Source organism: Tachyglossus aculeatus, chromosome 15 (genome assembly GCF_015852505.1).
Source record: "Tachyglossus aculeatus isolate mTacAcu1 chromosome 15, mTacAcu1.pri, whole genome shotgun sequence".
NCBI lineage: Eukaryota > Metazoa > Chordata > Mammalia > Monotremata > Tachyglossidae > Tachyglossus > Tachyglossus aculeatus.
Window position 1 is genome coordinate 24,954,559 of NC_052080.1, and position 20,677 is coordinate 24,975,235.

The window sequence follows — 20,677 nt, forward strand, 5'->3', positions numbered from 1 at the left end:
TAGGGAAGTTGTGACAGTCTTTGGTTCCACTGACTTTTCTGCTGTCCCCTTTCTTTTCTGCCTTCTCCTGTCCTCGCTCACATCTCTGCGCCCCTGGGTGTCTTTCCTTTTCCAGTAGGCCTGGGAATTCTCATCTCTGGGTCTCCGCCTCATTCCTGCTGGGCTCTCTCTTCAGGGGTACCATCCTTGTGTCGCCTGCAGCCACACAATGGAGGGTCTGTGAGAGAGAGAGAAAGGAGAGTGTGTGTGTATGTGTGTGCATGCACACGTGTGCGGAGTTTCTCACTCTCTCCGGTTCCTAGACTAGAATTAGTGCTATTGTGGTGTTTAATTATCACCAGAATTCCTGCCACCCCGGGCCAGCTTGCCGGCGCTGGATGTAAGATACACAACCGGCTAATTAACTGCCGGGGAAATGTTGGCTTTAGAGGACGCACAGTTACTGTGTGAGTGGAGATAAAGAGGCTTCGATGAATGAACGGATTTCTTGAGGACCCGGTTCCGGGGAGGTGGGTAGTTGGGGGGGTGGGGGTGGAGAGGGGACGGCTCACCAACTCCGGTTGCCTTGTTCTTAATGAGTCGGGATCAGGCCCCGGATGTCGCTTAGGAAAAGCCTGGAAAGTCTCGGAGCGTGAAATGCAAAACACTTCTTGGTTGGCGAGTGGTTTTAGGGAGCACGTTTTCTCTCGGCGCGGAGGAGTTAGGAGGAGGGTGGAATGAAGACGATGTTGGCAGAATGTCCTGTGCGGGGAGGGGACTCTGTCTGATCCGACTGATCGTGTCAACTGTGACACTTAGCACCGTGCTTGACCCTTAGGAAGCTCTTCATAACTGTTGTTGTTATCATTATTATGAGTATTAATTACTGTTAATAGCATGAATTATAAACAGCTCTCAGTGTTGGCTGTGCTTTTCTAGCCCGGTTGTTAATGTGGGAGTCTGGCCTGACTCCCTCTCTAAGGACAATGAGGTTCAAGACTGAGGAGTTGCGTGCCCTAATTAGACGCTTCCTGTCCTCACCCCGTGACTGTCCCTTCTTCCCTGCCCTCTGTGGGGAGGGTGTGGATCCCACAGGGGCCTGCCCCTCCAATGGTCCTGGGACCCCTGCTCCCCCATGGTCTCCCAGTGCTGCTCCTTTCTCCCTCCTCCTTCTCTTTTTGTCCCCACTGCTCAAGGAAGGAGATTTGTGTGCTCTGGGGGCTGGCCCTCCTTCACCGCTCACCCCTCCTTCACCAGTCATCCCTCCCTTGGTCGGCCAGGAAGTTGGTAGCTCTCAATCAGCCGTGGGTTATGACCGGGGTCCAGGGCACTTTGGATTTGTCATCGACTCCACCACTTCTCTGCTGTGTGACCTTGGGCAAGTCGCTTAACTTCTCTGTTCCTCCGTTACCTCATCATCATCATCAATCGTATTTATTGAGCACTTACTATGTGCAGAGCACTGTACTAAGCACTTGGGAAGTACAAATTGGCAACATATAGAGACAGTCCCTACCCAACAGTGGGCTCACAGTCTAAAAGGGGGGAGACAGAGAACAAAACCAAACATACTAACAAAATAAAATAAATAGACTAGATACCTCATCTGTAAAATGGGGATCGAGATTGTGAGCCCCGTGTGGGGCAGGGACCGTGTCCAGCCCAATTTGCTTGTATCCATCCCAGCACTTAGTAGAGTGCCTGGCACATAGTAAGCGCTTAACAAATATTATTATTAAAGCAGGTGGCGGCACAGGTCCTCAAACTTCAGCATGGCCTACTGGATAGAGCATGGGCCCGGGAATCAGAAGGGCATGGGTTCTAATCCCGGCTCCGCCATGTCTGTTGAATGGCCTTGGCTACGCATTTAATTTCTCTGTGTCTCAGTTACCTCAAGTGTAAAATGCGGATTAAGACCCCGAGCCCCACGTGGAACATGAACTATGTCCAACCTGATTAGCTCGCATCTACGCCAGTGCTTGGTACAGCGCCTGACACGTAGTAAGCGCTTAATAAATACCATTAAAAGAGGAAAAAAAGAAAAAGCGATTATACTGTCAGAGTGGAGACATAACGGACTGTCAGTTCCCTGAGGGCAGGGGTTGTGTCCACTCAGTCTACTGCCCTTTCTCAAGTGCTCAGTACAGTGCTTGAGGGCTGGAATCATGTCTCCAGACTCTTGTAGTTTTCCAATTGTGACGGGAAATGTTGCCTAAGGGGTCCCGCTGGATTGAAGGATTGATCATTAGGGCTCAGGGCTCCGTCCCCCCGGTGCCCCATCGTCATCGAGGTACACTGTTGGAAATCATGGCCTCTCCCAGGGCCCCAGTGCTTTGATGTTTTTGCGGAAGGGATGGTACAATTGGGCCCAGGGAGGAGTGGGGGAGGATTGGGGGCAGACAATAGTAATAATAATAATAACTATGGTATTTGTTAAGCACTTACTATGTGCCAGGCACTGTACTAAGCGCTGGGCTGAAACAAGCAAATCGGGTAGGACACCATCCCTGTCCTGCATGGGGCTCACAGTCGTAATCCCCTTTTTCCAGATGAGGTAACTGAGGCACAGAGAAGTGAAGTGACTTACCCAAGGCCACACAGCAGACAAGTGGTGGAGCCGGGGCTCTATCCACTACACCATGCTGCTTCCCAAATAATGATGGTATTTGTTAGGCGCTTATACTGGATAGAGCATGGGCCTGGGAGTAGGAAGGTCATGGGTTCTAATCCCAGGTCCACTAATTGTCTGCTGTGCAACCTTGTGCGAGTCGCTTTACTTCTCTGTGCCTCAGTTACCTCATCTGTAAAATGGGAATCGAGACTCCGAGCCCCATGTGGGACAGGGATTATGCCTGACCGTATTTGTTTGTATCCTCTCCAGCACTTAGTACAGTGTCTGGCACACAGTAAGTGCTTAACATACACACCACAATTATTATTATTATTATTATTACGTGCCGGGGGCCCGTCTCCCCCAAGCGTCAGCTCTGGTTTAATTGGCGTTTCTAGGACTCGGGTGGCCCAGGCGGTTTCAATGTCCACTGGTGGGGAGGGCGGGCGGGCCGGTGGGCTCTTGCTCTTTTCATGAGAAGTGCACAACTCTTTACGGCGTCCAGGTGAAACACAACCAATGCTTCTTCCAGGCCACTGCGGGGAGGCGGGGAGGCAGGGGCCGGCCCAGATGAATGGCACCCTTGTTTCTGCTCACAGAATGCCACTCAGTCTGCACTTAGAGAATTCAGACCCACTGCTTCCCTCCCTCGCTGCCTCGCCGGGCCCGACATTATTGCTGAATAAATCTCAGAGCAGCAAAATGCCCTTTTGGTTTTATTTCTCCCTTGTAAACCCGTCTCTCTACAGACCCTTGTCAGCCCCAGCGGCCTCCCTCTCCTCGAGACGCTCTCGTCTGAGGGTGGATGTCTGCTGCAGAGCGAGGCAGACGGAGAGAGGCAGAGGCAGAGAGGGAGATTGTTTTCTTCCAGACGCCGACCTCGTTTGGGATTCTCACTCCCAGCCTTCTTGGGGAGGGGTGTTTCGGATTGGGAGAGTAGTGGCCTGTGCGCTGGGGAGATTTCCCTATCCGGCTCCCACCCTTTCGGAAGAAAGGTGGATGGCAGACTTTGTGGCCACTGACTGTCCCGACCCAGGGCAGTGCAAACCTGGCTGGCTGGCAGGGGATGGTCTCTGTGGGTGCTCCCTATGGCCGGAGCTGAAAGTCTGGCGAGGGCCTTTGGAGTCACACACATACCCACCGGTACACTTCAACACCATCAAATCCAAAAGACATCACTCTCTCTCTCCCTCTCTATCTCTTTCCCACCCCTCCGGCCTTCTCTCTCTCCCTCTCTCCCATCAGTATTCTCCACTGCTTCCCTTCCCAAATCCAATCAGGTAATTCTTCCCTCTTTGGCCTACAAGGCTCTCCTTGGTGATACTATCTCGGCATGACATTCAATGTCTTCAGATCGATAGGATATTGTTGCGGTCTACCATGGTAGTGGCCATTTCGGTGACCACAGCGCGGGTGGGAGAGTTTGGATTCCAGGTACACAGACACTAACTCTCACAGGAATAGGTACACATGCACGCTTATGGGAAGGCACACTCTCTCTCCCTCCTCTCCCGCCTCTCCCGCCTCTCCCTCCTCTCCCTCCTCTCCCTCCTCTCCCTCCTCTCCCTTTCCAGATCCCGCTTTGCTCACATTGAGGACTCTCCCTGGCCTGGTTCCGCAGCAGGGTCTTGGCGATGGGCACGTTGTTGGTCATGATAGCGATGTCCAGGGGGGTCAGGCCCTCGCTGTTCGGGGTATTCAGGTCCAGCTCTTCCACTGTGTAGTGGTCCAGGAGGCCCTGCACTGCGTCCAAATCTTGCTGCTCCACAGCCTCAAACATTGCTTCATTGCCCTGGAAGTTCTGAATGGGAAAAAAGACAAACCAGTGAACCAAGACCTTGAAGGGAGCTGGCTTGGGACTCCTTCCCATCCACAGAACACCACTCTCTCCATCTTCAAAGCCCTATTTTAATCAAATCACAGAGAGGCAGCGGAGCCTAGTGGAGAAAGCACAGGCTTGGGAGTCAGAAGGACCTGGGTTCTAATCCTGGTTCTGCCCCTTGCCTGCTGTGTGACCTTGGGCAAGTTATTTAATTTCTTTGTGCCTAAGTTACCTCATATGTAAAATGTGGATTAAGACTGAGAGTACCACAGCCGGATGACAGTGAATCTACCCCAGTGCTTAGTACAGTATCTGGCACATAATAATAATGATGGTACCTGTTAAGCCCTTATTATGTGCCAAACCCTGTTCCATGCACTGGAAGTTAATTTGGTTGGACACAGTCCCTGTCCCACATGGGGCTTGCAATATTACTTTTATTATTATTATTATTATTGTTATGGTATTTCTTAAACACTGTGTGCCAGGCACTGAACTAAGCGCTGGGGTGGATACTAGCAAATTGGGTTGGACACAGTCCCTGTCCCACACAGAATGCACAGCCTCAATACCCCATTTTACGGATGAGGTAACTGAGGCCCAGGGAAGTGAAATCACTTGTCCTAGGTCACACAGCCAACATGGTGGGGCTGGGATTAGAACCCAGGTCCTTCTGAGGCCCAGGCTCTTATCCACTAAACCACACTGCTTCTCTAGGAGTAAGCACATAACAAATACCATTAAAAAACCAGAAAAAATGAAAACTCTCCGAATACAGAAAATGTTCAATAAATACCCTTGATTGATTGAATGGCTGTGGACAGGGATTATGTCACCTGCACCTATTTTACTCCCAGGCACTTAATGCAGTGCTCTGCACATAGAAAGTATTCAATAAATACCCTTGATTTACTCAGTGATTGGTTGTGAGCAGGGAGCGTGTCACTGCATCTAGTGTACTCTCCCAGGCATTTAGTACAGTGTTCTGCACATGACAGGAGCTCAGTTCAGCACTCTGCACACAGCAGGTGGCCAGTCCAATGCACTGCACATAGGAGGAACCAGTGTGGCCTAGTGGATAATAGTAATAATAATAATGGCATTTATTCAGCACTTACTATGCACAAAGCACTGTTCTAAGCACTGATGAGGATATAAGATGATTAGGTTGTCCCACGGGGGGCTCACAGTCTTCATCCCCATTTGACAGATGAGGTAACTGAGGCCCAGAGAAGTTAAGTGACTTGCCCAAAGTCACACAGCTGATAATTGGAGGAACCGGGGTTTGAACCCATGACCTCCGACTCCAAAGCCTGGGCTCTTTCCACTGAGCCACGCTGCTTCTCTAATAGAGCAAGGACCTGGGACTTAGAAGGACCTGGGTTCTAATCCCAGATCTGCCACTTGTCTGCTGTGGGACCTTGGGCAAGTCATTTCACTTCTCTGGGCCTTAGTCCCATTGTCTGTAAAATGGGGATTCAGAAGGAGAGCCCACTGCGGGACAGGGATTGTGTCCAATCCCATTACCTTGCCTCTACCCCTGACCTTAGGATGGTGCATGGCACCGAGTCAGTGCTTAACAAATACCACAGTTATCATTATTATTATTAGGAACCCACTACAGAGCTCTGCACAAAATAGGTGGTGTCTCCATATAATAGTCACTCAGTTCAGTGCCTTATGCAAAATAGGCACCCATTTCAGTGCTCAACACATTCTGTGGGATGATTCAAGGGAAATAGCTAGTGCTCCCCAAGGAACTCCAGCTGAGTTGTTCTGCAGGCTCCATGCCATGCTCATACGGCAATAACAGGCCTTAGAATCCAAATGAAGAACTGACAGGAAGCTCCCATTTGCAGCCTCATTTCAAACTCAGTCCTCCTCCCTCTCCCAGAATCGGCTCCAGCTGACCCAACCTGGGCTTGGAGACACAAAAAGATCATGCGAACGCTCGTTTTGACAGCCAGGATCTCAGGAAGGAAGTGCCCGGGAACGCAGACGCTCTTGCCCCAGGACAGTCTGCCGGATGGAATGATATGGGACGGGTGGCCGACGCCAAACTGGAAACTCACCGAAGGTTCTGTCACAAATGAGCCACAGTGAAGGTATTTTGAGCAAGGCGACTCTGCCGCTCAGAAACAGAGTGAGTCGGGAAATCCCATGCTATGCCCATCTCAACTATAGAGGAGAAACTCAGTCTAACTCTTGGTGATATTTAGGCCTCTTGGGGAATTGATAGTTATGATCTGAGTGCCTACTATGTGCAGAGCATTGTGCTATGGGGTTGGGAGAGTACAGTAGGATTAGGAGACATGATCACTGTCATCAAGGAGCTTACAGTCCATAGAAGGGGACAAACACTAGATAATTCCAGGTTCAAGGAAGAGGACAGTGGAAAGATGGAAGAGTAATCTCCTGAAGGGCTGTCATTTTGTCTTAGTGTCGTGCAGTTTCTAGTGAGGGAGAATGGTCTATTCCATGGAATCTGTTTACAAAGCCCAAAGCAGTTTTTGAGTCTCTTTCTTGGGTTTCGCCGTGGAAGAAAACTCAAGGCAAATTTTGCTCCTGCCTGAGGGAAGTGGAATGGAGTTTCAACTTGGGGAAGCAGCAAGGCATAGTGGACAGAGCTTGGGCCTGGAAATCTTGACTTGACTTCTAATCCTGGCTCTACCACTTAACTACTGTGTGACAGTGGGCAAGTCATTTAATTTCTCTGGGCCTTGGTTTCTTCATTTGTAAGAAAGGGATAAGATACCTGCTCTCCCACCCCCTTAGACTGTGAACTCCATATAGACCAAGGACTCTATCTGATATGATTATCGTGTATCTACCCCAGCACTTAGTACAGTGCATGGCATAGAGTGTGTGCTAAACAAATACCATATTATTATAATCATTAGGGTGGTGTGTCCACTTTACTTCTGATGGTGGAAGAGCTAGCTACCCCAGGATGGAAATGCTCAGATTCAAGATACATCCATTCATATAGTTCTGTTATTTATCTGTAATCGATGGGGTAAATGATCCTGGTCAAAATGAGAAGGAACTGGGCATCCAACCCAACGCCCGCATTGACAGTGTCGTTCCTCTGGGAAAAGGGCTTGCGACGCCGCTTGAAGGAACCTATCATGTCCTAAGTGACAGCTCACCGATGAACGCAACACCCACCCCCCTGCAGAGACGGCCCGGTGTCCCCGCCGCCCTCCGCGGTTACTGCCCCAGGAGAGCGGTACCCACCACGGAGGTCTTTCTGAGACTGAGCCTCTCCGTCCTGGCCCGAAAGTAGGCCTCATCGAAGGAGGTGTGGCTTCCCTTGAGCTTCTCGGAGAGGTTCCTGTAGAGTCTCTTGGCGGCGTTGGGTGAAGACAGGGTGTGGTTTCTCCGTGCCTGGGATGGCAGCAGACCCTGGATCTGTTGGCTCATTGTCTCGGGGTGGTTCCTGGTGGGGGTGACCACATGAAGCTATGCTCTGCCCTGGTGTCGGGATTTCTGCTGCCCATCCCACTCCCCGATGCAGGCCCCAAGGGAAATCCATCCTCCAGCCTACACAGGGGCAGATGGGCTGGGAAGCCAGGCCTGTCCAGGCCTGGGTGAATCTCCTCTGTGCTCCTGGCACTGTGACCGGCCTTCCCATCCTGGGGGGAGCCCAGAACCCCAAAAGACCATCCCTCAGGAGCCCCAAAGAAACCCTTTGAGAGGAAGGGAGCCTGCAGGGAAAAGCATCAGGTTCTGCTGTCAGCTGCCCCATTCTGCACATTAGCCAAAGACGCACATCATACTAGATCAGTGCTCTACACACCAGAAGTGCTCAATAAATACCATTGATTGACCAATTCCCCTGGTCAGCTGCGGGGTAAGTCCGTCCTACCCTGTGGACCCCCTGAAAGGATGTGGGAGTGGGAGTGTCAGCCTGGGAGGTTGACCGGGGAACATGCCTATTTTTCACCCGCCGAACCCAGGTCCTCACAGAGGCATCACCACGCTATTGGCCCCGTAGAGGATCAGAGGAAGGGGCCGCAAAAGGGGACTCACCGGTCAAGGGGATATGAGGTGGAGCAGGCACAGGTGGTGGGTTCAAATCCGGCGTCTTCATCCAGCAAGCCGCCTCGGCTTGGCTTTCTCTTCTGGCTCAGCCTCCGGGCGAAGCAGGTGAACGTCCTGCCTATTCTGCAGGGGAGGCAGAGACCCGCACACTCTCAGTCCGGGCGGGTAGAGCACACAGCACACGCCATCCGGAGGGGCCGGAGGTGCCAGAGGAAAAATGAGGCATGCTGGCTCTGACTTAACTAATCAGTGGTATTCACTGAGCCCTTACTGCATGCAGAATGCTGTACTAAGCACTTGGGAGAGTACAAGATAAGAGGTGTTAAACATGTTCCCTCCCCAGAAGGACCCTACAGTCTAGAAGCCAATCCTGCAGATTGCAGGGTGGTCAGGGGTGGGGCTGATGGGCTCTGGGGTCCCTTGACTTGCCTTTATCAGAGCTTCTCCCAGGTCCATTTGCCTCACCGCCAACCAGATCACCCAGCTGCCCACAGAATGAGTGATCATAATAATAATAATAATAATTGTTTTATTTGTTAAGCGCTTACAGTGTGCCAGGAACTGTACTAAGTGCTGGGATAGACACAAGATACCGTCCCTGTTCCACACAGGGCTCACAGTCTTCACCTGCATTTTACAGAGGAGGTAACCGAGTCACAGAGAAGTGAAGTGATTTGCCCAAGATCATACAGGAAACAAGTGGTGGAGCCGGGATTAGAACCCAGGTCCTTCTGCCTTTGCACTATCCAATAGGCCGAATGGCTAATCATGATCATCGGTGGCATTTATTGGGCACTTATTGAGTGCAGAGAACCGTACAAAGTGCTTAGGAGAATACAAGAGAGCAAGTGGGCACGTTCCCTGTCTGCGACGAGCTAACGGTCTCAAAGTCGACGGAGTCTTTGTCCAGCTCTTCTGGGCTTGGGCTGCTGGGTTAGAGTGGAAAAAGTTTGGATAAGCTGGCTCCCTGGAAGGTGCTTCTGGCAGAGAATCCCCAAACTAAACTACCCCACTCCTGAAGAAACCCAGTGGATTTTGGCCGGAGCGGCGGTGGAAGGGCAGAGGAACTCCAGCGTGGGGAGGCATCATTTCCTGTTACTCTCTTCCCCTTGTTTCTTCCTCATTTTGTCACTCACCTCACCTCCCTATTCTTACCTAAGTGCAGCCACCTATTTTTTGCCCTGAAGTTTTATTTTAATGAAAATAACAATAGTTATTGCGGTATTGATAGTAATTGTGGTATTTGTTAGATGCTTATTATTATTAAGCGCCAGACTAACTACGTGATAATGAGGTTGGACACAGCCCCGTGTCCCACCTGGGTCTCACAGTCTAAGGTGTGGAAGAGACAGGTATTGATTTCCCATTTTACAGAGGAAAATGAGGCCCAGAGATTAGTGACTTGCTCAAGGTCGCACGGCAGGCAAGGGGTGGAGCCAGAATTAGAACCCAGGTCCTTTGGGTTCTTGTCAGTAGGTGAAGCGGCTTCTCCAGTATTTTTCTTCCTCCGTGACTTATTTTCTTGTCTGTGACTTATTCCTGCTTTCTCTGTGTCCATCTCTGCCTCACCTAGACTGTGAGCCCTCTGTGGAACAGGCTCATGTCTGATCTGATCATCTCTTATCTGTCTCAGCATTTAGTGCAGTGCTGGGCGCACTGGAAGGGCAGTCTATAAGCTGTAAGCACTACTGACAACCAACCCCAATTCCGTGTCTTGGACTGACCCCTCCATGGGAAGGCCTGGCTGTCTCCACTGGGAATGGGATTAATGGTCCTGTGCCATTGGAGGGGCAGCGGGATGGCCAGGACTGTAAGCTCATTATGGGCAGGGAACATGCCTGCTTATTCTCCCATACTGGACTCTCCCCAGCACTTAAAACAGTGTTCGGTGTATAGTAAGTGCTCAGTGAATACAAGTGATTGACAGAATTTCCTCCAGCTGCAGAGCGGTTCACCTTGGCTGCTGGGGGTTCAGTCAGACTTCCAGGGGTCCCATCAGGATTGGACTGAAACAGAAAGGAGCAGCGCCCCATCCAGTCGGACAATCCCCACTGGAAGTTCCGCCCCACATTTTCCCACAAATCCATACATCCCGAGGAATGCCTCTGATTGCGGTCAGTCTTGTGTGGTTTCGCAAGAAGTAAATTTGAATTTATCACCATTTTATGGCTATTTTCTAACAATTTTTCTGTTTCTTTTCAGCAGGGATTTTTTTTTTCAGGGGCTTTTAATCAGAAATCAGTTGAAGGGGGCAGGGAAGCAGGAGAGGCTCGGAATGGTGGTCCTTCTCCATCTGAGTGTCACTGGCCCCCATTCTTCCTGCCCTTCCTTAGCCCAGAGAGGCAGGCTGCCAATCCTCCTTTCCACCCCCACTGCCCTTGCCCTCTGGTTCCTTTTTCAGATAAAATCTGCTAGCTGTTGAATCCCGGTACAAAGGGATAACAAGAGTCGGAAAAGAAGGCCCCCACCCCAGGGTGGAACCGGGAATACCGCCGTTTTTATTAATCTGGGTGAAATTGTGAGCAATGCACACTACCTCCCTTGCTCTCCCTCCTCTTCCTCTTCCTCCACCCAAAATACAACCAAAACAAAGACTTTGTGGACTAGCTCAGACCTTGTCTAAAGGTGTACAATGCCCACTGGCAAATGGTTTCACTCCTTTGGTTAGCGGTTCACTCCCAAGTGCTTAGTGCGGTGCAGTAAAATCGGTGGGTGCTTAATAAATACCATCACTCCTATTAGCATTTTTTAAAAATGGTATTCGTTAAGTGCTTACTATGTGTCAAACACTGCTCTAAATAATAATAATAATGGTGGCATTTATTAAGCGCTTACTATGCGCAAAGCACTGTTCTAAGCGCTGGGGAGGTTACAAGGTGATCAGGTTGTCCCACGGGGGGCTCACAGTCTTAATCCACATTTTGTAGATGAGGTAACTGAGGCACAGAAAAGTTAAGTGACTTGCCCAAGGTCACACAACAAGCGATTGGCAGAGCCAGGATTAGAACCCAGGTCCTTTTGACTCCCAGGCCTGTCATCTCTATCAATTACTCTGGTATTTATTGAGTGCTTATTATGCGCAGAGAACTGTACTTAAAGCTCAGGAGAATGCTACAGAATTAGTGGACAAGTTCCCTGCCCGTAATGAGCTTACAGTCTCTACTCTTCCAAGAGTTTAGTACAGGACATTGCACCAGGTGGGTGCTCAGTAAATGCCATTATGATTATTATTATCATGGGAGGTTCTCAAAGGCCTTCTTCAAAGACCAACTTAAGCACCTGTGTCTTCTCTTCAGCCGTCCACCGAGTGGGCCCCATATGTACATCCACTCTATCCCATTCCTTGGATTCAAGCCAGCTCCGAGGTGGGATCGCAGCTCAGTACCTGCTTCAACTTGCTGTCCCCCTGAGAAAGGAAGGGGATTTTGACAGGGAATTACCCTCATTCCCCACGAGGAAAAGAGCCCGGGGATACGAGTCAGGAGGCCGGGTTTTGAGTCTCAGCTCCACCAGTGGTTTCTTGGGTGACCTGGGTGAAGACTCTTACTGTCCCTAGCTTTGGTCTCCTCATCTGTATAATGGGGATGAGCTGGATTGTAAATCTCGTGTCGGGGCAGGGACCGTGTCCAAGCTCATAAGCATTAGAGAAGCAGCATGGCTCAGTGGAAAGAGTACGGGCTTTGGAGTCAGAGGTCATGGGTTCAAATACCGGCTCCGCCAATAGTCAGCTGTATGACTTTGGGCAAGTTCATTCATTCATTCATTCAATTGTATTTATTGAGCACTTACTGTGTACAGAGCACTGTACTAAGCTCTTAGTACAAGTACAAGTTGGTGACATATAGAGATGGTCCCTACCTAACAGCAGGCTCACAGGGCAAGTCACTTCACTTCTCTGTGCCTCAGTTCCCTCATCTGTAAAATGGGGATTATGACTGAAAGCCCCACAGGGGATGACTTGATCACCTTGTATCCCCCCCAGCACTTAGAACAGTGCTTCGCACATAGTAAATGCTTAACAAATGTCATTATTATTATTATTATTTTTATCACCTCCCCCGGCCCTCTGGTCACAGAGTAAGAACCTGATAAATGTCATAATTATTATTATTTTTGTCATGTTTTCCAATTAGGCAGATCATAGGCCTTGCTCACACCATTCTGATTTCCTCTCATAATAATAATAATAATGGCATTTATTAAGCGCTTGCTATGTGCAAAGCACTGTTCTAAGCTCTGGAGAGGTCACAAAATGATCAGGTTGTCCCACGGCGGGGGCTCACAGGCCCACTGTTGGGTAGGGACTGTCTCTATATGTTGCCAACTTGTACTTCCCAAGCGCTTAGTCCAGTGCTCTGCACACAGTAAGCACTCAATAAATATGATTGATTGATTAATCCCCATTTTCCAGATGAGGGAACTGAGGCCCAGAGAAGTGAAGTGACTTGCCCAAAGTCACACAGCTGACAAGTGGGGAGCCGGGATTTGAACCCATGACCTCTGACTCCAAAGCCCGGGCTCTTTCCTCTGAACCACGCCGCTTCTCTATAGCCACGCTGCTTCTCATCCCCTCTGCAGACAGGTTGCAGGGCCTGGGTTAAAGCCCCACTGGGAGGATTTTCTCTGTACGGAAACAAGCGGCAGTGATTCCGCTGGCCCTCCTTGGAGCTTCCCGCTCTCGGTTCCTCGGAGCCGATGGTCCGTGCTCCGATCGATGCCATGTATCAATAGATGGCAGCAGCCACTCAGTTCTCTGCTGGCATGGCCCCCTCCCTCCTTCCCTCCCTCCCCACCTGCTCTCAGTCATCCACCTTTCCACTCTCTCTTTCCTCCCATCCCTGCATTATTTAAGTGTCGGTCTCCCCGGTCGGACTGTAAGCTCCTCGAAGGCAGGGATCCTAACCTCCAATTCTACCGTGCTCTCCCAAGCGCCGTGAACTACTCCGCTCATAGTTGGTGTTGGATCAGTGCTCCTGCTGATCTCTGCTTCTGCCTCTCTAAGTTGGGCTCCAGGACTTTGAGGGATGGGGAAATGCAAGATGAGATGAGAGAAGGCTGTGGATCTCCCGCTGGTCGCTGTCCCTTTCCTGGGCCTCTCCAGGAAGGTTTAATCTTTGGGCTGGGTGACACGTGGGGATCCTGCCAATGCTCCTACCATCCGATCTTGGCCTTTCAGTTCACAGACGGGCAACAGCCGTCCGGTAGCGAGCGAACCTCTGGGTCATCACCATGCCTAAATAATAATATTTATCCAGCACTATCTGGCAAGCACTATGTTAAGGGTAGGGGTAGATGTGGGATGATGACAATAATAATAATAATCATAATAATTGTGGAATTTGTTCAGTGCTTTCTGTGTGCCAGGCACTGTACTAAGCATTGGGGCAAATATAAGATCATCAGAGTGCTCCACACAGGGACTCCCAGTTTAAGAAGGAGAACAGATATCAACTTCATCATCATTTCATAGAAGAGGAACCTGAGGCTCAGATAGGGCCTTGGAGTCAGAGGACCTGGATTCTAACCCTGGTTCCGCCACTTACCTGCTGTGTGACATTGGACAAGTCACTTAACTTCTCTGTGCCTCAGTTCTCTCATCTGCAAAATGGGGATTCGATACCTGTTCTCCCTCCTATTTAGAATGTGAACTCCAATATGGGATCTGGTTAACAAGTATCTACCCCAATCAATCATAATTATTGTGATTAGTACAGCACTTGACCTATAGTAAGTAGTAAAGAGATGCTACAACCATTATTATTATTATTTTTTTTGTTACTCTTATCATTGTAGAGTTACCTGCCCAGCTGGGTAGGAACAGAGCTGGGATTTGTACCTGGGTTTCCTGACTTCCAAGGCTGTGTTTTTCCCCACAGGTCTCGCTATCTTCTTGAAGCTGGGAGTGCTTGTGGTCATTCAGAGGTTAATTGCAGAATCAAAAACCAGTAGCTAAGGCCACTGGTGATCCCACTTAGCTTATCAAGCCCTGCGCTAATGCTTCTTGCTTTTGTACCTGGGGAGCCCGGCCTCCTGTTGAGGATCCAGAGTTCTAGAGTTGCTTCCTAGCTGCAGCAATCATTGTTCTCCCGGAGAGGGAAGAGTGGAGGGCCTGATGAGGGGACGTAGTCATCTTCAAAAGCTCACAAAATTACCCTGACCCCATTAGACCCATCAGAACATGATTGCTGCTCTCCCGAAACCAATTACCCTGCCGACTCTCCTGAAAATAATGACGTTGTCAAGAGCAACAGGGTGGGGGGTGCCCCGAGGACCCCATGCCGGTTGGACGGGAGATTATTTGCATCCAATCGCATCAGAGACCTGTGGCCCCGGCCTCACTGAGGTGGGGCTCCTGGAGAGTATTTAAGCAGCCTAGAGGGCTTGCAGTTTTCCAGAGCCAATAACTGTCCAACCTTCTCTCTCTGCCTTGTTCTCACCCTGCCTCTCTCAGGACCAGCCCTGCCAAAATGAACTGAACCAAGTCCTCAGGTCTCTTTCCTGTGGGGTGGAGAGGCAAGGATGGAAAATGTATCCCAGAGAGGTTGCTCTGCAAATGAAAGCACCTTGCAGCAAGGAAGATTGAGTGGGCTTTAGAGCCTCACCTCCGTTACAGGAAAATAACACCCTTGGGACATAAAATTATTTTATAGCTTTATTGTGGACTGAAAAAAGCATTTTGTTTCCTCCGGTCCCTATTACGTATTACTAATGGTGTGCACTCAACGGCCGCTGTATACAGAGTGTGGAACTGGGTGTCTAGAGCGCTGTACTGGGTGTCTACTGCATGCAGAGTGCTGTATTGGACATCTACTGTGTGTATAGTGCTGCTCTGGGCATCTTCTGCCCTCCACACCAGAAAATGTGGACATTTGCAGGGAATGCAGATGCCCACAGAGTGCTTAGTAGTACAGTGCTCTGCCCACAGTAAGTGTTCAATAAATAGATCACTGATAGACCAATTCAGAACCCACAAATACTGACTAGTTTTCAAAAGATACCTCGGTAATCTTAGGAGGTTCTGGAGCAATCACGCTGGAAGTTTTTGTTTGTGTATGTGTGTGTGTTTTTCTGCCAATTACAACCCTGCCAAGGAGCATGGGTTTGGTTTAATGATCAGGTGGGGGAGGGTGGGGAGAGGGATGTCTATCTGCTGGTTGGGTCTGCAGCCATGTTCTGGGACAGGGATTTGCCTGTGGAAGTTGCCTGTTGCCTCACGTGGCCTAGGGGATGCTGCCAAACAGAGCTCCGAAACCAGTTGGAAAATGGGAGCAGCCCAAAGCCGCCATTATCCTCAGGCAGCATCTGTCAAGCAAGTGGGCTCAAAGGCCAATCTGAGGGCAGCAGAAGGACTCCCTCGGGGTAGGGGACATGCCTATCAACTCTGTTATATTGTCCTCTCTCGAGTGCGCAGTACGGGGCTCTGTCCACAGTAAACGCTCAATCGATTCCATCGATTGATCGATTGATTGTTAATCTGCCTGCTGGACCTCAGAGGAACCTTCTTCAGATTTTCTGTGTCTTCAATCTCACCCTGACCCTCCGGGCTAGGGATGGCTTTAGGGGCTGGTACGTGGCTTAGTGGATAGAGTTTGGGCCTGAGAGTCAGCAGGGCCTGGGTTCTAATCCCAGCTCCGCCACATGACTGTTCTGTGACCTTGGGCAAGTAACTTCACTTCTCTGTGCCTCAGTTACCTCGTCTTTAAAGTGGGGATAAGAGCATCAGCTCCATGTGGGACAGGGGCTGTGTCCAACTTGTATCTACTCCAGAGCTTAGAACAGTGTTGGAAACATAGTAAGCGCTTAACAAGTACCATAATTATTATTATTTATTTGCTCGGGAGCAACTTTGCAGTCCTACTGGAAGCCCATAGGATTCTCTCTCTGCCACACAGATCTACCTTCCTTGTGTCCTCATTTTCTTGCTCTCTCTTCCCCACATCAGCAGGGAAGAGTGCGGGAGGCTTTAAGACAGAGCTTCTTTGATACTCCTTCCTTTTCACTGGTTGTAAATGTTTTCATGCCTGCCTTCCCCCTTAGAGTGTAAGATCCTTCTGGGCATAGAACTTACGACTTCTTTATTTTGTACTAGTCAAGCTTTCAATCTGTGCCCTGCACCAAGTGAGAGCCCGATAAATGCTACTGTTACTACTTGGTCAGTCAATCGTATTTATTGAATATTAAATCTATACTCAATACATATACTCAATACTCAGTATGTAAATATTTATTACGTATTAAATCGTATTATTTGTTTGTTTACTGTGTGCAGAGTTCTGTACTAAGCACTTGGGAGAGTACAGTATAACAATATAACAGACATATTCCTTGCCCACAGTGAACTTACAGATAGAGGGGGAGACAGACATTAACATAAATAAATGCATTACAGATAGGTACACAGTGCTATAGAGTAGGAGCGCTCTATTACTTGACCTTCCAGGTGATAAAACATTGAATCAGACTACCTAGAAAAACTGCACGATCTTCCTTCTGTCAGTTAATCAGCCCAGTGGTATTTATTGAGCACTTAGTGCGTGCAGAGCACTATGATAAGTGCTCAGGAAAGTACAATAGAGTAGGCAGCTGGCTTTTGTAAAGACTAGACTGTCTATAAGAATATAGATAATCCCTGCCCACAAGGAGCTAGACTGCAAAGTTGTAATTACAGGGAATGTGTCTATTTATTGTTATATATTGTAGCCACCCAAGCGCTTAGTACAGTGTTCTCACACAGTAAGCACTCAATAAACACGACTGAATGAATGGATCATGGCTTCAAGGAGCTTACAATAGAGTGGAGGAATTTACAAATCTCTGAGTTCTTCCTCCGCAGGATTTACTTTTGAAGTCCACTCACAGGCCAGGCCACATGTCAGGTCAGAACAGCTTGGGGGGAGGCCAGGCCACTTGATCAAAGGTCGCTTATCTAAGAGTGGCTCCCAGGGAAGACCCGTCCAGTGCAAAGACCATGGGATCAAGTAGTTGCGAGCCAGGAGATTTTTCTCAGTACCAAGGAGAGAGCCCCAGGCCTCTTTCTGACCCTTTAGACAGGGCAGCTGAGGCCCTACGCCTCATCTGTGATTTCCCTGAAGGATTTCTTTGGACAAGGCGGTGGCGGCGTCTCCCATCAGGAAAGAAGGTCATGCCTTAGGCCTGAGACTCCAAGACCGAAAAGTCGCCCGGAGGAGTTGGGCCTAGTGCCAGCGGCTTGCTCTCTCGTCCCTGACGGTTGTGCTCCCGTGGGGTACCGAGTGGAACAAGCGAGGTGGCTGGAGGGGGGTGAAGCCGGCCACTGGCCAAACCAGGACTAAGACTCTGGAGTACTGATTCCCAGAATGATGCTGTTCCTACTGGGCCCACAGCAGGGCTATAAGCTCGTTTAAATAATAATAACAATGGTATTTAAGTGCTTACTATGCGCGAAGCACTGTTCTAAGCGCTGGGGGGGGGATACAAGGTGATCAGGTGGTCCCACGTGGGGCTCACAATCTTAATCCCCATTTTACAGATGAGGGAACTGAGGCCCAGAGAAGTTAAGTGACTTGCCCAAGGTCACATAGCTGGCAAGTGGCGGAGCCGGGAATTTAAGCGGAGAATGTGTCTGCTTACTGTGGTGTTGTATTCTCCCAAGTGTTAATAATGTGCTCTGAACACAGTACGTGCTCAATAAATATGATTGAATGGATGAATGAGTGAAAGACAAAGAACCCACTAAGAACAGGTCAGAAACCTCTCAGTCTCTTTACTCAGGAGCTGCCGATCGTGTGAAGTGGTTGAGGGGCCTGTCGCCAAGCATGAAGCAGTGTGGCCTAGTGGAATAAGAGCATTGACCTGGGAGACAGAGGACCTGGGTACTAATCCCGGCTCCACCAGGTAACTGCTGTGTGAGCTTGGGCAAGTCATTTCACTTCTCTGTGTCTCAGTTCCTTCATCTGCAAAATGGGGATTCAATGCCTGTTCACCATCTTACTGTGAGCCCCATGTGGGACCTGACTATCTTGTATATACATAGTAAGAGTTTAACCAATGCCACAGTTATCACAGTTTTAGACTGTGAGCCCACTGTTGGGTAGGGACTGTCTCTATATGTTGCCAACTTGTACTTCCCAAGTGCTTAGTACAGTGATCTGCACACAGTAAGCACTCAATAAATACGATTGATTGATTGATTGATTATTCACCATCACTGAGAAACAGCATGGCTCAGTGGAAAGAGCCTGGGTTTTGGAGTCAGAGGTCATGGGTTCAAACGCCGGCTCCGCCAATTGTCAACTGTGGGACTTTGGGCAAGTCACTTACCTTCTCTGGGCCTCAGTTACCTCATCTGTAAAATGGGGATTAAGACTGTGAGCCCCCCGTGGGACAAACTGATCACCTTGTAGCCTCCCCCGTGCTTAGAACAGTGCTTTGCACATAGTAAGCACTTAATAAATGTCATTATTATTGTTATTCTACCCCCGCCTATTTTGGGGTGGCAGAGCCTAGTGGAAAGAGCACAGACCTGGGCATTGAGAGACCCAGGTTCTAGTCACAGCTCTGCCACTCATGTGCTGTGTTTCTGTGTGGGCAAGTTGCTTAACATTCCTGGACCTCAGTTTCCCCTTTGGTAAAATGGAGAGAAAATCCTTGCTCTCCCTACTTGACTAATGACTGTGATCATTATGTCAGGGTAGCGAATTTATCCGATCTGATTACTTTGTATCTTTCTCAGTGCTTAGTGAAGTTCTTGGCTATGATTGTCACCTTTATCTGTATTTATCCGTGTCACATTACAATCTGTGAGTAATGATTCATTTTATCAACTGATGATATTTATGGGGTGATGAGCAAGCCCAGCCCAGAAGCAGCTTGGCTTTAGTGAGAAGCAGCTTGGCTTAGTGGCAAGAGCCCGGACTTGGGAGTCAGAGGTCGTGGGTTCTAATCTCGCTCTGCCACTTGTCAGCTGTGTGACTTTGGGCAGGTCACTTCACTTCTCTGGGCCTCAGATCCCTCATCTGTAAAATGGGGATGAAGACTGTGAGCCCCACATGGGACAATCTGATAACGTTGGATCTAACCCAACGCTTAGAATAGTGCTCGGCACATAGTAAATCAATCAATCAATCAATCGTATTTATTGAGCACTTACTGTGTGCAGAGCACTGTACTAAGCGCTTGGGAAGTACAAGTTGGCAACATATAGAGACAGTCCCTACCCAACAGTGGGCTCACAGTCTAGAAGCGGGAGACAGAGAACAAAACCAAACATATTAACAAAATAAAATAAATACAATAGATATGTGCAAGTAAAATAAATAAATAAATAAATAAATAAATAGAGTAATAAATATGTACAAACATATATACATATATACAGGTGTATATGTACATATGCATATGTACAGGTGTTATATAGTAAACACTTAACAAATGCCATCATCATCATCAAGCATGGGGGAGCTCTGCAAAAACAAGATACATTTGCCCTGCCCTTCGGGAGTTATCATCTAGTGTGTGTCAGGGGCGGGTGGGAATGAATGGACAGATCCAAACTATTTACTGTTAGTAGGAGCAGGAGAATAACTAAGGCTCAAGCAGGAAGTAGGACAAATATATCAGGCAGAAATTGTGGAATAAATCATTGAATTTACAAATAAGCATATGAATGAATATGCCAACTCTACTGTACTGTACTCTCCCAAGCTCTTGGTACCATTAATGGACTGATAGATCCAAATAAGTAGAAATCTGGGGGTGGGCATAAGAGCTAAGGCTAGGGAGATGGTGTACCCGTGGTTGGGGTGGTTCTTGGCTTGGTATTGCTGGGGTCCTGGGGGGCCAGCAGGGAAGGCTCTTCTACTAAGATGGGGGTGATGGGAGGTGCAAGAAGTTGACTCCACAGGCATGAGGTTCCATGAGGCGGGGTTGGGGTGAGGTCCCTCCCTTCTGCTCCTCTGCCTGCCCTGGATACCCTTTAACTGAGAGTGGGAAAATAGGAGAGAAGCTGGGTGGGAGCCAGGGGGGAGACCAGTTGGGAGGCCGGGTGAGAGCTAGGCTGGAGGCTGTTTGGGAGGCTGGGTTGATGGCTGGGATGGAGGCCAGGGGAAAGATGGAGTGAAAGGCTGGGATGAGGCTGGGAAGGAGGCTGGGCTGGTGGCTGGGTGGGCGGCCAGGGGGAAAACTGGATGGGAGGCCAGGAGAGAGGTTGGCTGGGAGACCGGGAGGGAGGTAAAGAGGGAAGC

At 49.3% G+C, this 20,677-nt stretch overlaps 1 protein-coding gene across 1 annotated transcript in view; it reads right to left on the bottom strand.

Annotated features, from left to right (window-relative positions):
* The window catches only part of ANKFN1 (ankyrin repeat and fibronectin type III domain containing 1), an 87,542-nt gene that overhangs the window by 47,139 nt on the left and 19,726 nt on the right, over positions 1-20,677 (bottom strand). The window contains exons 2-4 of the mRNA XM_038757320.1: positions 8,445-8,579; positions 7,650-7,851; positions 4,181-4,391 (exon numbers count right to left, since the gene is read on the bottom strand). Coding sequence (XP_038613248.1) covers positions 4,181-4,391; positions 7,650-7,835 — 397 coding nt within the window. The 5' untranslated portion in view covers positions 7,836-7,851; positions 8,445-8,579. The remainder of the gene's footprint in view (positions 1-4,180; positions 4,392-7,649; positions 7,852-8,444; positions 8,580-20,677) is intronic.